Genomic DNA, 19,410 nt, shown 5'->3' on the forward strand with positions numbered 1-19,410 from the left:
CACACACACAAAATACAATACGATGTATAATACATATAACATCTGATTACAAAGATTAAGGTTTATTACTTGATTAACTTTTAAGCTGATTATCATGCTGCCACTGCCAAAGCTGTAATGAAGAATCATAAAATGAACAGGATGCTAAAACTTCTGAATCACAGTCATGAGGTACTGGCCTTTCTCCCTGGAACCAGTCAATGCCATAGGCGAGTATATCTTCATGGCAGTAATGTTCAACAATGTTCATTTCTGCATCTATAATTTAGAAAGGTTAATTTTTACGAATAAATGCTGACAGAGGATCTTGGTGAAAGAACTAGAGAAGACAACACACTCTACCAAATAATAAAGCATCAAAAAATAGGAAAAGTAATAATAATAATAATCTGAGTCTGAGACCCCCTTCGGTCATGACACTGACCATGGGATTGCACTTAGTTACCCTCCCAGGCACAAGTCCGGGTAAGATTGTTTATGGAAGACCAGTAGTCACCCATGCATACCGGCTTCCCCTCTCCATGCCACCAATGTTATCCAAGGGAAAGGCAAGGGCCGATACAGCTTGGCACCTGTGACATCACAACTCATTTCTACAGCTGAGTGAACTGGAGCAACGTGAAATAAAGTGTCTTGCTCAAGAACACAACATGCAGCCCAATTCAGGATCATAAGCTCGATGCTCTAACTACTGAGCCATGCGACTTCACAATAATAATAATAATAATAATAATAATAATAGTCCTTTCTACAATAGGCACAAGACCTGAAATTTGACTACATCAATCCCAGTGCTCAATTGGTACTTATTTTATCGACCTCCCAAAAGGATGAATGGTAAAGTCAACTTATTTCAAAGATGCCCAACCGAGAGACATGTCCAACTCTTGACTGCTTATTCCAGATTGACAATATCTTCTACTCATCTTGTAGGAACATCAGTCCAAGGATTTCCAGTTGTCTATAGTCCCTAAATCAAAAGTCCTCTCAAATAGGCTACTTATATGGACTTCACATATGCCCATTAACCTTATAGAATGCTAGTGTGGATGTTCTACCAACTGCATTATGTAACTAATAGACAAATGTGAGTACCTGACAACATTCCAGATATCAAACATCCAATCTTGGTCTTTACTTGACATACAACTCTAACATGATCAAAGAGACAATAGGTGGGAGAACAGACTTCAAGAATGGCAATCACACCTGTTTAACATAGAGGAATCTCTGTAGATGTCCCAGCTTCTGTGCATGCAGGCACATCATTAGCCACAGCTTGCTGAGCCTGCCATGCAAAGGGTTTGGGAAGCAGATAAACCTTCTAACCAGAGGAATATGATCCTTCTATAAAAAATGAAAGGGCAAACACTCCAGCTTGGCCAGATGCAAATTGGAGCAAGTAATGATGGCCAAGTGATAATATGCAATGTTTGTAATATATGCATTCACCACTTCTGACCCTTTACAGATAGCTTCCTCTTGGACCATTTCTGGGTAAGATTGGTCACCTTGCCCTTAACCTTATCCCAGTTTCAATTCACTCTGGACTGAATCAGACCCTAAGTACCTTAATCATATCATAATTCCAAGAACAGATGACACTAACATTGGCCAGCATGGACTTGCTTATCTGGGTTACTTCAGTATGGTGCCAATCACCTTCATTTCAAATGTGTCCTACACTAACAATGGTGCTGTTCATATATGACAATATAGCTCACTTTCACTTCAGCTCAAGCAGGTTGCCCCTCAAAACCACCAGCTTCAGTAGTTAGTGGCTCAAGAGCCAAAATCTACAGAAATGACTGAAAAGGGACACATTCGACAGACTGCACATGCAAACCCAAATAATTTTGAATAGTGCCACCAATAAGCAGGATGATGTTGTACAATGTACTGATCTAACACCTGAACACTGGACTAAAATCAGTCAATGTGTGGCACAGCTGCTAGGACCAACAGCCAACCCTATCAAGTTCTTTTGATTAACCCAAGTTGATCAGTATCCCACCAAAGTCAGATCTAGACCCAATCTTCCAAATGAAGCATTGCATAAGGAGAAGGCTTTCCTAGATAGAGCTGTCACATGGGTTTATGCAGGCCTACTGACGCTATTTACAACAAGTACCAAACTCTTTAAGAGTTAAAGAAAAGAATCCCAACCATTAGAGAAAAAGGAAGATTCAATAATGAACAAAATCTGTGACAGACAAGGATTTCTATCAACAGTTGGGGTCATTATATTAGATAGACAAATAGACTATTTGATGTATGAAATTATTAATCTTACCAGCGGTATGAAATCCACAGTCAATAATGTGGAAACCATTATACATTGTTGCTGTAGCAATACAATTACCAGAACTAGGGTGCCATTTGATTCTCCAGATTCCACCACCAAGGGATTTAGATCTAAGTGGAGCCTTCATGCTGCGAGTATCCCATAACATCAATTGTTCATCATAGCTAGAAATACATTATGAGAGAAAATGTGAGAAAGATTAATGAATACTCCCTCAATTATGATTAAATCACAAAACATGGAGTAATAATGAACACTCCCTAAGCTACAGTTAAATTACAATACAAGGACTAATGATATCTGACATTCATACAAGACCACAAATATTGCTTTCAAATGTTGGCACAAAGCCAGCAATACCAGGGGTGGGGTGTAGGTCAATTACATCAACCCCACTGCTTAACTGGTACTTATTTTATTGACCCTGAAAGGATGAAAGGCAAAGTTAACCTGAATGGAATTTGAACTCAAAATGTAAAGATGGACAAAATGCCACTAAAGCATTTTGCCTGACATACTAATGATTCTGCCAGCTCACTGCCTTACAAAATCACAAATATTGAAGAAGGATCATCGTCAGTGTAACCAACCCTTATACCTGACTGACTCTTACTGATTATGAACAGCTGAAAGATAATGTTGACTTTAGCAGAATTTGAACTTAGAATATAAAGAACCAAAAACAATACCACAAGCATTTTTTCAGATGTTCTAATGATTCTACCACCTTACCACCACTAATAATTGATTCTAATTTAGGCACGAAGACGGTAGTCCTGAGGTGCAGCATTTAGTTAATAACATTGACCTCATAACTTGCTAGCACTTTATCAACTACAAAAGGGTGAAAGGCAAAGTTGGTCCTATGTAAAATCATTTTTATCTTTATGAAGGGGTTGTCTGTATTAGTCTGGCCTCTAACTTTGACTTGTCCAGTACAGGGAAGCCCTAGCAAAGCTCGCAGGATCATTAAGAAATGTATGTTTCAATGACCCTGCCTGGACTTTATGGTAGAATTAAAGAGGGTACTGAATGGTAAATGAAATTCCAGTAGAGGTCTGAAATAGTCTGGTTGAGACCACAATCCCTATCAATGAAAATATTGCATATACATTATTCATATTTTATATATAGCTTGCTTAAATGGACAGAACATACATGAGTTGGAAAAGATTGGCAAAACTATGATACTCTACAGCACAGAACTGCCCAGTATGCAACTCCTCTCTATATGGTATGCTTTCTATGGGACTGAACTGTATAGAACTACCCTGTATGGTACCGGTCTCTATGAAGCTGCCCTCTATGAGACTGGTCTCTATGGTATTTACACTATGGTACAAACAGATGTTTGTACCATATGAGTTAATTTGTTTATAATTATTGCTTCCTAATTGAGAACTCATAAGATAGGAGATATTTAAATGTTGGTTAAAAATCTATAAACATATTCTGCAGAAAAGTACATAATTGAGAACATTGTTATCACAGCAGAAATTTATACATCAATCTAGAAGTCGATAATGGTAGAGTTAAAAGCTTGTATATCTATGGAAGATATCTTGTTGGGAGGGAGAGAGGAAGAAAGAATTAGGGGAGGAGGGAAGAAGACAATTAAGAGAGAGAGAGAAACTGAAAAGGGAAATAGAGAATTAGGTCAAGAAGGAGAAGAAAGAGGCAATTAAAGTGAGAGGAGATAATAGGAATAAGGGAGAAAGGAATGAAGTATTTAATAGGAATAAGGGAGACGCTGTACTGATGTCAATGACCGCAGGAAGAAACTAAGCATCAACAGTAATTACATGCACTCACGTGTACATGCACATGCACACACACACACACACACACACACAGAGTAGCTTACATACACACACACACAGAGTAGCTTACACACAAACACACACACACTCATGCACACACACAGAGTAGCTTACACGCACACACTCATGCACACACACAGAGTAGCTCACACATACACACACACACAAACACAGATAGCGGAAGCACACAGAAGCTTACACACATATACATACACACACTCATGTAAGCACACACATACATATAAGTAGAAGCACACACACACACATATATTCATCTATGGAGATTGTGTGTTCACACAGACAACGGAAGCAGTAACACCAGCTTGCAGATTCTCATTTGTGCATACACCCATATAGAAATAATACTAGGCATAAAATGTAAATGAAATAAATCAAAATATGATTAAAACAAACAAAAAAAAAAAAGATAAAAATGATAAAAATGAAAGCTAGAAGCATTCTCGTAAAGATATTCTGTAGAGCACATAAATAAAAATAGGTGAAAATAGGATCAGAGTTAGAAAGAACTTTGGTGGAGAAACTTTCATTTTGATCCCTCCATCTGAATCAATAGATAGATCAGGTCCGACCTACATCTGAACAGCAACACCTTACCATAAGGTGACGTCAATTAAAGTCAAAAATAGAAATAAAAGAAATACAGGTGGAATCTGTTTTTTTCATTTTCCCACATAAATTTGCATTCAGATCATCAGATCACATGTTTTATGAAGAATGGCTGTAACATACTTTACAGTTTGGCTATTTTGAAACAGTTTGAGGAATATAGCTTAAGTGGACAGAACATACATGAGTTGGAGAGGTTTGGTAAAGCTATGATACTATACTGCATAGAACTGCCCAGTATGGGACTGCTCTCTATATAGGACTAAACTGCATAGAACTGCCTGTGTGGTGCTAGTCTCTATGGGAGTGTCCTCAATGAGACCGGTCTCTATGGTATTCATTGATACAAACAGATGTCTCCTTTATGAGTTAATTTGTTCCTAATTATTGCTTGATAATTGAGAACTCACAAGGCAAGCAACTATTTAAGTTTGTGTAGTTAAGAAGGTCTCTTCTCAACCACACAGTTTTCGGTTCAGTCCCACATCACAGCACCTTGGACGTTATGTCTTCTACTATAGCCTCAGGATGACCAAAGACTTGAGTAAATTTGATAGATGGAAACTGAAAGAAGCCTGTCATATATTCATGCGTGCATGTGTGTGTGTGTCCTTGTCTTGACATCATGTGGAAGCTATAAATGAGCATCAGTCATACAAGCAATGTCCTTCGTTTTCAATTTTCTAGGAAAGCCAAAAGACCTCTAAACATCAGTACAATAAAGACACACAGCAGACGACTGGAGCATAAAAGACTAGAACTTGCAAAATTACTCAGAAATTACAACATGGATATCCTAGCAGTAGATGAACACAAAATGGTGTACAAAGATGAGAAAGAGTACACCCAGTTGGAAAAATGTCAGCTAATCACAACTTTAGCATGGAGGAATGAGAGCAGAGCAGCATGCAGTAGTGTAGTAATCTTCCTTCATAAGAATGCTAAAATAGCACTCAGCAACATCACACTTGCCAATAAAAGAATCTTGACTGAAAACTTTGGTGGAAACACAGCTACAACAGTCACTGTGCATTATACCCTTGAAGGCTCATGAGATGCAGGAGAACACTACAACAATCTTGCTGATGTAATTCATTCAATACCTATTTCTTTACTACCCACAAGGGGCTAAAAACACATAGGGGACAAACAAGGACAGACAAACGGATTAAGTCAATTATAGCGGCACCAGTGTGTAACTGGTACTTATTTAATTGACCCCGAAAGGATGAAAGGCAAAGTCGACCTCGGTGGAATTTGAACTCAGAACATAGCGGCAGACGAAATACCTATTTTTTTACTACCCACAAGGGGCTAAAAACACATAGGGGACAAACAAGGACAGACAAACGGATTAAGTCGATTATAGCGGCACCAGTGCATAACTGGTACTTATTTAATCGACCCCGAAAGGATGAAAGGCAAAGTCGACCTCGGCGGAATTTGAACTCAGAACGTAGCGGCAGACGAAATACCTATTTCTTTACTACCCACAAGGGGCTAAAAACACAGAGGGGACAAACAAGGACAGACAAATGGATTAAGTCGATTACATTGACCCCAGTGTGTAACTGGTACTTATTTAATCGACCCCGAAAAAAAAAAAGCAAGCATAGGCGTAGGAGTGGCTGTGTGGTAAGTAGCTTGCTTACCAACCCCATGGTTCCGGATTCAGTCCCACTGCATGGCACCTAGGGCAAGTGTATTCTACTATAGCCTCGGGCCGACCAAAGCCTTGTGAGTAGATTTGGTAGACGGAAACTAAAAGAAGCCTGTCATATATATGTATATATATATATATATGCGTGTGTGTTTGTGTGTCTGTGTTTGCCCCCCTCAACATTGCTTGACAACCGATGCTGGTGTGTTTATGTTCCCATAACTTAGCAGTTCAGCAAAAGAGACCAATAGAATAAGTACTAGGCTTACAAAGAATAATTCCTGGGGTCGATTTGCTCAATTAAAGGTGGTGCTACAGCATGGCCGCAGTCAAATGACTGAAATAAGTAAAAGAATAAAAAAAGAGATATAACTGGTACATCTTGAAAAGGGATATGGATCTGCTGCAAATGTACAGTGTTACAGTAAAGAACCGATTTGTTGCACCATAAAATGGTTTGGAGTCAATAACCAGCCTATACGAACACTTCATCACAGCTAACAGAGAAGTGAAAGAACAAATGATACCAGCAAAGAAGCACCGTTCAAAGAAAAGAATATCAGCTGAACCAAGAGTTATTACGGAGATGTACTTGCATAGCGAGTGACTTGATCTGAGATCGTGTGCTGGAACAAAAACAATTGCAGAATGGAAGGTGTTTATAAGCCATTTAAGAAACACACAAAAACCGTTAGATTCACTTCAACATTTAAATTTAATTTGTCAAAATATTTTCGTCGCTTGAACAGGTCGCGGTCTCAAAGCGGTTTGTTAAATGGCTTATAAACACCTTCCACGCTGCAAGAGTTGTTACATCCAGGTAAAATGTGCAAAGAGCATTTAACTGCTACCAAGAGATTCCTAACAAAGAACACAGGCTGGAATTACAAGCTACCAAAACCACTCTTCAAAATGCCTAACACACCATTGAGGAAGAGGAATTAGACTGCATAATTGATCAAGTCAAGGCAGCAGATGCAAGTTCACTGCACAGAGAAAGCTGTAAATTGATCAATGAGATAAGCAGAAGGAAAGCAGCAAAGTTGGGCATCATCCATAGAAACAGAGAGTGACTAAGACAAGAACTTCATGTGAAACATACCTTCCTGTAGCTAGGATATGTGGTAGCTTAGGGTTGCTCTGTATACTGCATACTCCCATTGAATGGCTGTAAAGAAAAAAATAGTTAAGCTGTTAATCTGCTAGTTTGTTAATCCATTCATTAAATACAGAAGGGATTGTCCATATAACTGGTATTTCATTCGTGTTCATAGGCATAAGCGTGGCAGCGTGGTTAAGAAGTTTGCTTTGTGATCACGTGGTTTGGGGTTCATGTGTGTGTGTGTGTGTGAGAGTGTGTGTGTGTGTGAGTGTGTGTGAGTGTGAGTGTGTGTGTGTGTTTTTGTGTTTGCCTTTGTGTTTATCACCACCACCACTATCACTTGACAACTGGGTTGATTTGTTTGACTAGAGCCTTCAAAGCAGTACCCCAGCGTGGCCACAGTCTAATGGCTGAAAGAATTATCTGACCTAAATAGTCTTCCTGTTTTACTTTCAAACTGGCCAGATCCAGCCTCTCACACCTCTCCTACAATGTCATTCTAAAAATAAACACTCACATCATCAAACTCTCAAAGCTATGAGATTTTGTTGAGGGCATGACCTCCTTTCTAGTACTGGTACCATGATAAAACACACCAAGATAAAACGCACTCAGGAAAGTGGTTAGTGATTGAGGGGAGATTTTTACTCCTTTTGCTGCTTTTGCGAATTCCCATGACTCTCTGCCACCATCCAATTCCATTATTATGAATTTGAATTGGAAGCTTGAATCATAATGAATCTTATATTAGTTGATGACACAATAATCCATCTATGGATACATTGCAGTTATTCTCTTCATCGAGCTTGGTGATTGTGACCATTGACCTAAGATTTCTCTGCTCAGCATCAATATAAGAAGCACCATGGGCTTTGTTGAGCTCTTCCACTATCTCTACCCAATCTCCCATGCTGCAGTCCCATGACTTAGCCATATCTCTGGCAGGGTGGCTGAACAGGTGCCATGCCTTGCTAAAGTGCAGCCTGTAACTACACAGGGTACAGTCATTACTCCTTTTTTTTTCAAATAACACTGTGATAAGTGAACTCTTCGGTTTTGCTGAGGACAAATCAACCTCTCTAATGCTGGTGCCATGATAAAATGCACCCAGTACATTCTGTAAAGTGGTAGGCGTTGGGAAGGGCATCCAGCTGGAGAAATTAAATTCAAACTGAAACAGATGAATAAGATGTGGTTTTCTGACTTATCTAGGAGAGCAATAACTTTTAAGTAGCAGATATGAGGGTGAGCTGAAAAGTTCATAGGCTGACCACGATGCAATGATCAAACTTGACCAAATGTGTTTTATTTTTCAACATAGTCTTCCCTGCGGTCCATACACTTCTTCAATTGGTGTTGCAGTACTTGAATTCTTGTGGTATAGAAGCGCTCATCCTAACACTCAAAAAAGTCCTTAATGTCAGATATGACCTCATCATCGGTCTGATTCTACTTCCCGACCAAGTATTTTGTCATGTTGGGGAACAGAAAATAGTCAGATGGTGGCAAATCAGGAGAATATGGAGGGTGATCAACCAGTTCAAAGCCACAGTCATGCACAGCAGCCATTGCAACTACAGACTCGGGTGCAAGAACATTGTCCTGGTGAAGCAGGACCCCCTTTGTCAGTTTTCCAGGCTATTTTGACTTGATTGCCTTTCGCAGCTGCCTCAGCAAGTTGGCATAGTATTCTCCATTGATAGTATGGCCTTTCTGAAAGTAGACAATGAAAAAAATGCCCTTTGCATCCCAGAAGATGGAAGCCCATCACCTTCCCTGCTGATGACACCACAGTGGCCTTCTTTGGTTGGGGAGAAGACAGGTGTTTCCTCTGCATGGATTGCCATTTGGTCTCTGGCTCAAACTGGTGAACCCAACATACATCTTGGGTGAGGAAACATTCAAGAAAACTGGCTGGATTTGCTTCAAAAAGTGCTAAGTTTGCTTCTGATATTACCAGCCAGGTGTGTTTTTGATCGGGCGTCAAAAGTCGTGGCACTCACCAAGAGGAAACTTTTGACATGCCAAGTTCATTATGCAGAATGTTCTTAACTCGTTCATGGGAGATGCCTACAGCATTAGCTATCTGATTAACATTTAAATGTTTGTCATCCATCACTATATAGTGAACATGGTCAAAGCTTTTTTGGGGTGGCAGAACATCCGGACCTTGGGTCATCACTCCTTTTTTTTTCAAATAACACTGTGATAAGTGAACTCTTTGGTTTTGTTGAGGACAAATCAACCTCTCTAATGCTGGTGCCATGATAAAATGCACCCAGTACATCCCTACCCCTCTTGAATACAGCTTCCCACTTTTGTGCTGTTAATAAAACTGGAGCATCAACCTCTAAGGTAGTAACCATGTCAGCATGAATGTCCTTGAGGGCTAACCCCTTTTTCTGCAGATATTTGATAACACCACAGTGCCAAATTTTATCCATTTTCATGAAATGTCTCAAGTACCACTTTTCCAAATTCTCAATTCTGTATCCAGTGTGAGTTTATGTGGAAAGAAAAAAATGCAGTTAGCATCAGTTAAGGTTGAATTGAATGCATGTCAGGTTTAATTACTGTATGATAACTCCTTCTTAGTCAGCCTATGAACTTTTCAGCCCACTCTCATAGTTTCTGCTACTTAGGTGACCAAATTAGTAATGGTGGTAGACGCTCCAAAAGCATTATTTCTAGAGTAAGAATAAGATGGAGGAAGTTCAGAGAACTACTACCTCCTCTTTTGGCAACAAAAGGACTCTCTCTCAGAGAGAAAAGTAGATTGTATGATGTTTGTGTATGAACGGCTACACTCCGGGTAGTGAAACATAGGCTCTGAATCCAGAGGACATGCAGAGACTAGACAGAAATTAAGGTAGTATACTCTGCTGGATGTGCAACATCCGTGTGCATAAACAACAAGGTGCAACTGTATTGAGAGAAAAGTTGGACATAAGAGGAATTAAATGTGGTGTGCAGGAGAGAAAACTACCTTGGTTTGGACATATGATGCATATGAATGAAGACAGCTGTATAAAGAAATGCCAGTCATTGAAAGTGGATGGTACCTGTGGAAAAGGGAGACCCAGGAAGACATGGCATGAAGTTGTGAAGACTGATCTCAGGGTGTTAAGGTTCAAGGAGGAAATGATAATGGACTGAGATATCTGGCGATATAAGGTTCTAGAGAAGACCCACCCACATCAGCAAAACTGAGTTCTAGAAGTGTTGTGTCCCACCCACACATAGCAATAAAATTTTCACACACCCTATCCCAAGAAACTAAATCACATCTCCTCTCCTAAACTGCATTTTTACTTGCTCACATTTCATCTTCATACACTATGATTATCCCCCACTCTTAATCCTTGTCTTCACTGCCCGGCTCACTGTATCACTGCTTTCTCCACCTGCTCTTTGTACCAAAGTTCTCGCCAGTCTCCACAATCTTCACTTCCATGTCTCTTGACAAAACCTAGCCAAGTATATTATAACCTCCATACCCTGAGGGCATGCCCTGGCAATTGCCTCTATTTATCTCTTTCTTGTTACCTCTCTCTCTGGCCATGTAACTATGTACCTCCTCTATAACAAGACACCTGTTTCTGCCTCTCTGTCTTTCTGTCACACTCGAACCTTTCATCATCTGACACAAGATCACCTCCTCCAATCACCCCCTCTCAAAATACTTTGTTTTACACGTTACTTGGTGATCTTGCCAGTGCTGGTGCCACATAAAAAGCATCCAGTCCACACTGTGAAATGGTTGGCATTTGGAAGGGCATTCAGTTGTAAAAACCATGCCAAAACTGACCTCCCCTGTGCTGGTGCCACATAAAAGCACTCAGTCCACACTGTGAAATGGTTGGCATTTGGAAGGGCATTCAGTTGTAAAAACCATGCCAAAACTGACCTCCCCTGTGCTGGTGCCACATAAAAGCACTCAGTCCACACTGTGAAATGGTTGGCATTTGGAAGGGCATTCAGTTGTAAAAACCATGCCAAAACTGACCTCGCCTGTGCTGGTGCCACATAAAAGCACTCAGTCCACTCAGTGGGGTGGCCAGTGTCAGGAAAGGCATCCAGCTGTAAAAAAACCAGGCCAAAACAGACACAGTAGCTTGGTGTAATCTTCTACCTGGCTGGCTCCTGTCAAACTGGCTGACCTATGCCAGCAGGGATGGTGAACATTAAATGCTGATGATGATTCAAACTCTAATGACCCAACCCGTGCCAGTGTGGGAAGCAGACTGAAAATAATGATGATATATATAACATATATATATATATATATATATAAATGCATGTACATATACAGACACATATTCACACACATACTCACACACAGATATTCATAAACATACTCACACTCACACACAGATATTCATAAACATACGCACACACACATACTCATACACACTCATACACATATTCATACACAAAAACTCATATACTCACATACATACAACACACATATAGATACATTCATATATATGTGTTTATCATAGACACACACATACATACATATGTATGTGTGTGCTTATGTGTATGTTTGTGCGTGTTCAACTCTTGGCAGCATAAAAAAAAAACTGTCAATAATAATAATATATCAATGCAGCATATATGTAATGTGCTTTAAACATGAGTAGCAGGTTTGGGGCAATTCCCACCCCTCTTCTCCCACTATACAAACAAAAATACAAAACTGGTTACAAAATAGCTAATTAACCAACAAAAGCACACCACTTTTCTCTGGAAACAATAGCCAAATGTGTTTTATTTCCTCTTCATCGTTTAATGTCCGCTTTCCATGCTAGCATGGGTTGGATGGTTCAACCGAGGTCTGGGAAGCCAGAAGGCTGCACCAGGCCCAGTCTGATCTGGCAGTATTTCTACAGCTGGATGCCCTTCCTAACGCCAACCACTCCGTGAGTGTAGTGGGTGCTTTTTACGTGCCACCAGCACAGGTGCCAGACGAGGCTGGTAAATGGCCACGATCGGATGGTGCTTTTTACGTGCCACTGGGACGGAGACCAGACGAAGCTGGCAACGGCCACGAATTGGATGGTGCTTTTTACGTGCCATCGGCACGGAGTTTGTTTGCTTTTTTAAATTTTACACAAATAATTTTACTAGTTAGTTTTTCCATATTTTCCCCTCAACCATAGTTGATGAACCAAACATGGAGACTGCACAATTGGTTGCCTATATCTGCAAGAAATAGCAGCCTAATCTCCCTCAAACCACATGAATAACACATTTGATAATGTGGTTTTTAACACAGTATGCTATGGACTATAACTTGAAATTGCATCTGGTAGGGTCAGACTTCAGGAGTGCCAGGGGTTTGAAGAGTGTAGAACCACCTCTTGGCCATTATAATTCTCAAGTCTGCTCTGACATAGAATAGTAGCACCTGTCCCAGCTATGGGTTAATTAGCATATTAGGGTTTGTTATCCTATGGACCTGGCGAACTTTGCAGTTTATGGTTCAATGGAGGGGAAGATGACTGCAATGACACATTGTGGAGAACAGAGAGCAAGATGAGGTAAATAAGGCATCTTGCTCATCCACCACATCCATCTACATCTTGGGTTGTCTTGACCTGGTCTTTCACTAGAAGTCTATGCAGTCATCTGACGAGAATGATTTCTTTCAAATGAGGTAGTGTTTTCATTAATCAGTTAAAGGAGATGCATGACACAGCCATAATGAATTGACACCTGTACATCTCTGTTAGTCATTTATATATATACATATATATATATATATATATATATATATAACGGGAAGGTTTACGAAAATAAACAAAAGACGAAGGCAGGTGGAGTACAAACAAACAAATGTATTAGTATGGCGCTCAGGAATAGAAATAGAACAAGTCTTTTACGTTTCGAGCCTATGCTCTTCGACAGAAAGATACACAAAAAAGAAACAAGGAGAGAAAAAAATGCGTGTAGGAGCTAACGGTCCATCATGGCTATATATATATACAATGGGCTTCTTTCAGTTTCTGTCTACCAAACTACTCATAAGGCTTTGGTCAGCCCAGAGCACTTACTCAAGATGTCACACTGTGATACCGGACCCAAAACTAGGAACCTTGTAGGTGGGCAGTAAAGTTCTTGCCACAAAACCATGCCAACTATGTATGCATATGACACAGCATGTATGTGTATGTGAGTATATATATAAATATAAATATAAATATTATATATATATATCATCATCATCATTTAGTGTCCACTTTCCATGCTAGCATGAATTAATTAATAATGTCAGGGTAATAAAGATTTTAGAAATTTTTACTACCAGTGGCCTAGCGTATAGAAAAATTAGTCAATAGCAAATTATTTTATTTGCTAAAAAATTGTCAGAAACCATGGTCCAGGAAATAGATGGTAAATGTTTTTATTTTTCATTCCCTTCGAGAATTTATCCCTAATTAGTGGTTTGGACTTTAGCTGTTCCTTCTAGCGAGAGGGATTCCTATGATGGATACCTCTTAATGTGTTTAAATGTACACTGTATTATATATATATATATATATATATATATATATATATATATACTTGTGTTTTTTACTGGTTTCGGTCATTGGATTGCAGCCATGCAAGGGCACCACTTTGAAGGGAGTTAGTAAAAAAAAAAATTCAGCGCCAGTACATTTTTCTTAAGCCAGGTACTTACTCTATCAGTCTCATTTTGCCAAATTGCTAAGTTATGGAGACATAAACAAACCAACACCAGTTGTCAAGTGATAGTGTTCGTCAAACACATATACAAAGACAAACACACACAGATATACGCACACATATAGATATACATACACAAACATAGATACACACACAGATATACACACATATATAGATATACACACACATATAGATATACATACACAAACATAGATACACACACAGATATACACATACGTATAGATATACATACACAAACATAGATACACACACAGATATACACACACATATAGATATACACACACATATAGATATACATACACACACATAGATACACACACAGATATACACACACGTATAGATATACATACACAAACATAGATACACACACAGATATACACACACATATAGATATACACACAGATATACACACACATATAGATATACACACATATATAGATATACACACATATAGATATACACACACGTATAGATATACATAGACAAACATAGATACACACACAGATATACACACATATATAGATATACACACATATAGATATACATACACAAACATAGATACACACACAGATATACACACACATATATATATGCATACACACACAAACGTGACAGGCTTCTTTCGACTTCCATCTACCAAATCCACTCACAAGGTTTTGGTTGACCCAGAGCTATATTAGAAGACGCTTGCCTAAGGTGACACATGGAATTATGTATGTTTATGCATGTCTCTACGATCATTAAGGAAATTTTTATTCACTTAATGCCGATACAGTATATGTGAATGCATACATGAGTGTGTTCACGTGTTTCTATCAGAAAAAAAAACCAAAACACTCACACACAAATAAGATATCACAAAAGCCCAGACAAAAAGGAAGGCCACATAAAATATTTTTACAATAGAGTTACTCAAATAAAACTCACTTTTCTAGCCCAACCCATATCATGCGTATACTGTCTTTCATTGTGCATATTATATAAACTTACGTCACCTGTTTCAGTAAGTTTTTGTTTTTTTTAACGTATGACATAATTGTTATTACACATATATTCAATCATGATCACAACAATTGCTTTGGCGCATCTAGCATCAATCCCTCACAACTTGTTTAGGAGTATCCAACAGTGTAGATGCATCTCTTCAGGAGATTACAAAATGTAGCTCCTTAAAATTATGTCTGTTCCGCTAGTTTTCTTCTCGGTATGTGTATAGAAATGCAACAAATTAAGGGACACAGCTTCATTATTAGTGATCAATAATAACATCAGATGCAAAAAGAAACAAATACACACACACCCACACACTTATATTCTTTACCTTCTCTGAGCATTTCATTAATACTTGGGATGTGCTACATCATCACGTTTTTTTTCTTCATTTCTTGAATTGATTATATATATATATATATATATACAGTAAAAGCAATTAAGATTCAAGTGAGTTCTATTGAATTCACTTGAATGCGGTACTTAACTTAGATGCACCAGAAAAACTCTATGGTATTAACCATACAATAATGTGGGGTGATTATAAACGAGAAAAAAGCAACAAGAATGGATTCTTGTTGCTTTTTTCTCGTTTATATATATAGTTAATATATATATATATATATATATATATATATAGTTAATATATATATATATATATAGTTAATATATATATATATAGTTAATCCAAACATGAAAACACAAAGAGAAAACACAACAGCGCGATGACGTGGAACAAGTATAGTGTATTGGACGCTCAGGAAAGGAAGGAAAGAAGGAGGGTTTAATGTTTCGAGCAGAGCTCTTCATCAGAAACATAGGAAAAGGAAAGATCCAAAGAAGGGAAGACGGAGGAAAAAAATCGCCAACAGTACACACACGGTCACATTTTGAATATATATATATAGTTATAGTTATATTCACATATATATATATCGGGCATAGCTGTGTGGTTAGGGAGCTTGCTACATGGTTTCGGGTTCAGTCCCACTGTGTGGCACTTTGGGGAGGTGTCTTCTACTATAGCCCCGAGTCGATCGAAGCTTTGTGATTGAATTCGGTAGGCGGAAGTTACTGCCGTGTGTGTATGTGTGCGTATAGCTGCTCAGTGCCTCTCCAAAAGAGAGAGAGAGAGAGGGGATATATCGTTGCTATTATGTTAAACTGTCATATATCCAAATTTGACAAAATGTGTTTTTTTCAATATATAATTTTGCTTGCAAGAGCCAGTTCTTTTGGTCAAACTATTGTATCTGCAACTGCTTCAGCTGAAAATTGTCAAAGTGTAGTACAATGGTTTTGCATTTTTCAAAAGTGTAGTAAGTCCCACATATGACAGGTTTGCAAAAATATTTCTGACTGAAAATATCATACATGCATGGAGTTATGATTTTAGGCAGCCTACAAAGTATTATCATTAAGCTGAAACTGTTGCTAATGTAAAAAGAAATGGAATGGCGAAACTATTTTCTTGCTTTCTGAAAATGCAACATTTTGGACTTACGACACTTTTGCATAATGGCAACGATATATATACACACACACACACACACACACACACACACACACATATATAACGGGAAGGTTTACGAAAATAAACAAAAGACGAAGGCAGGTGGAGTACAAACAAATAAATGTATTAGTATGGCACTCAGGAATAGAAATAGAACAAGTCTTTTACGTTTCGAGCCTACACTCTTCGACAGAAAGATACATATATAAATATATATATATATATATATATAAAGTTAATCCAAACAAGAAAACAAAAAGACAATAACGCAAGGATGTGGAACAAATAAAGTATTATTGGACGCTCAGGAAAGAAGGGAAGAAGGAGGAGGGAGGGTATATATATATACACATATATATTTTATATATATATACATATATATTTTATATATATACATATATACATCATCATCATCATCACCATTTAATGTCCGCTTCCCATGCTAGCATGGGTTGGACGATTTGATTGAGGTCTGGCAAACCAGATGACTGCACCAGACTCCAATCTGATCTGCCAGAGTTTCTACAGCTGGATGCCCTTCCTAACGCCAACCACTCTGAGAGTGTAGTGGGTTCTTTTATGTGCCACCGGCACGAGGGCCAGTCGAGCTGTACTGGCAATGACCTCGTTCGAATCTTTTTACACATGCCACCAGCACAGGTGCCAGTAAGGCGATGCTGGTAATGATATATATATAATTAATACACAACTATGAGAGAGAATCCACTATGTGGATGCTCTTACACTAGATGTAGATCCGCAAAGGGACTCAACCACTAAGAATTGTTCTCAAGAAATAATTTGGCACACTGTCTCTGACCTCGTGTTAATATATAGCGTGCAGATTGACAAATTATATTTTATGACGTACTCCACCGATGAGCCGAGGATATTTATGTAAGTAAAATTCCATAATTTATTAACGGTGAAACAATTGTATAGGGTTAATCTATATTTTTGTTATTTTTCATTTGTCCTGCTCGCTTACGTTCTTAGTGTGCCAAATTATTTCTTGAGAACAATTCTTAGTGGTTGAGTCCCTTTGCAGATCTATATCTAGCGTAAGAGCGTCCACATAGTGGATTCTCTCTCATAGTTGTGTATTAATAATATTTACTGAATCTCAGTCTTTTATACGCTAGGCCACTGGTGTTTAAATTGATGTTGTTAAATTAATAGCCAATTTTTTCACCCTCATTTTGACTTTAATTATATATATATATATATATATATATAATATATATATATATATAGATAGATATATCATCATCATCATCATCATCATAATTTAACGTCCATTGTCCATGCTGGCATGGATTGCACAATTTGACCAGGGCTAATAAGCTGAGGGGCTGCACCAAATACCAGTCTGATTTAGCATGGTTTCTACAGCTGGATACCCTTCCTCAGAGAGTGTAATGGGTGATTTTACATGTCATTTCCACAAGTACCAGTAGCATGACATCAGTATCTGCCATGACTACAATTTCAGTTGGCTTGATGAGTCTTCTATTTAAGTACCACATATTGCCAAAAGTCTTGGTCATTTGTCATTGCCTCTATGAGGGCAAATGCTCAAAAGTGCTTTTTATGTGCTACCAGCATGGGTGCTAGTTATGTGATGCCAGCATTGGCCACACTGCCTCCATGAGGTCCAATGCTCAAAAGCCACGACTACGATTTCACTTGGCTTGACAGGTCTTCTCAAGCACAGTATACCTATTTCTTTACTACCCACAAGGGGCTAAACACAGAGAGGACAAACAAACGGATTAAGTCGATTACATCGACCCAGTGAATAACTGGTACTTAATTTATCGACCCAGAAAGGATGAAAGGCAAAGTCGACCTCGACAGAATTTGAACTCAGAACGTAGTTGCAGACGAAATACCACTAAGCATTTCACCCGGCATGCTAACATTTCTGCCAGCTCGCCGCCTTGGTGGTATGCTGTGCTCACTGAAGCACAGCATACCACCAAAGGTCTCAGTCAAAGTCATGCTTCCACGTGTGTGTGTGTGTGTGTTTGGTGGCCTTCTTCCAGTTTCCAAGGCTTTGTTCAGCACAAAGCTATAGTAGAAGACACCTGCCCAAGATGCCATGCAGTGGGACTGAACCAAGATCACATTGCTGGGAAATGAACTTCTCAAACAAACTCTATAGCCCTCTTATGTACCTCTGACCTTCACTTCTGTCACTGTACCTCTCCCACCCTTCCACTCTTACACATTGCATACTATCCCTCTACTTTCTGATTTATCTCCCTTCTTGAACCACTGCTATCTCTCTCACCTTCACTCCAGTTTCCATACTGATATTTCCTATCAACTTCATCTCTACCTTTATTCCTAACTCACTCCATTCATCTCTACCCCCCAGCTCTAATCATCTGTTACCCTCCTCTCACACACTTATGAAACTACCCACCCTCTCCTTCCCTGCAGATCCACTGTTCATATTCTCTCTTACTCTCATGTTCTTGTGACTTGATAGTTTGCTCTGACACTTCATCGCCATCATCATTATCTTTTTTGTTAGCTACTCACCTGACTCTTATATAAAGCAAAAACTCATGCATCTCCTCAATAGCAAAACACTTGTGCTTGTGCCTCAATCATACTTCAGCAATACAATAGCTGGCCCCCCAAAAAACTACCTGACCCTCACTAGTGCCACTGACA

The 19,410-nt window shown here is 38.8% G+C and overlaps 1 protein-coding gene across 1 annotated transcript in view; it reads right to left on the bottom strand.

Moving 5' to 3' along the window:
• Positions 1-46: 46 nt before the first annotated feature.
• LOC115216618 (diphthine methyltransferase) overlaps positions 47-19,410 on the bottom strand; it is a 41,883-nt gene continuing 22,519 nt past the window's right edge. The window contains exons 6-8 of the mRNA XM_029786099.2: positions 7,515-7,580; positions 2,294-2,469; positions 47-258 (exon numbers count right to left, since the gene is read on the bottom strand). Of these exons, the coding sequence (XP_029641959.1) occupies positions 74-258; positions 2,294-2,469; positions 7,515-7,580 (427 nt within the window). The 3' untranslated portion in view covers positions 47-73. The remainder of the gene's footprint in view (positions 259-2,293; positions 2,470-7,514; positions 7,581-19,410) is intronic.

This window comes from Octopus sinensis, linkage group LG10 (assembly GCF_006345805.1).
Source record: "Octopus sinensis linkage group LG10, ASM634580v1, whole genome shotgun sequence".
Taxonomy (NCBI): domain Eukaryota; kingdom Metazoa; phylum Mollusca; class Cephalopoda; order Octopoda; family Octopodidae; genus Octopus; species Octopus sinensis.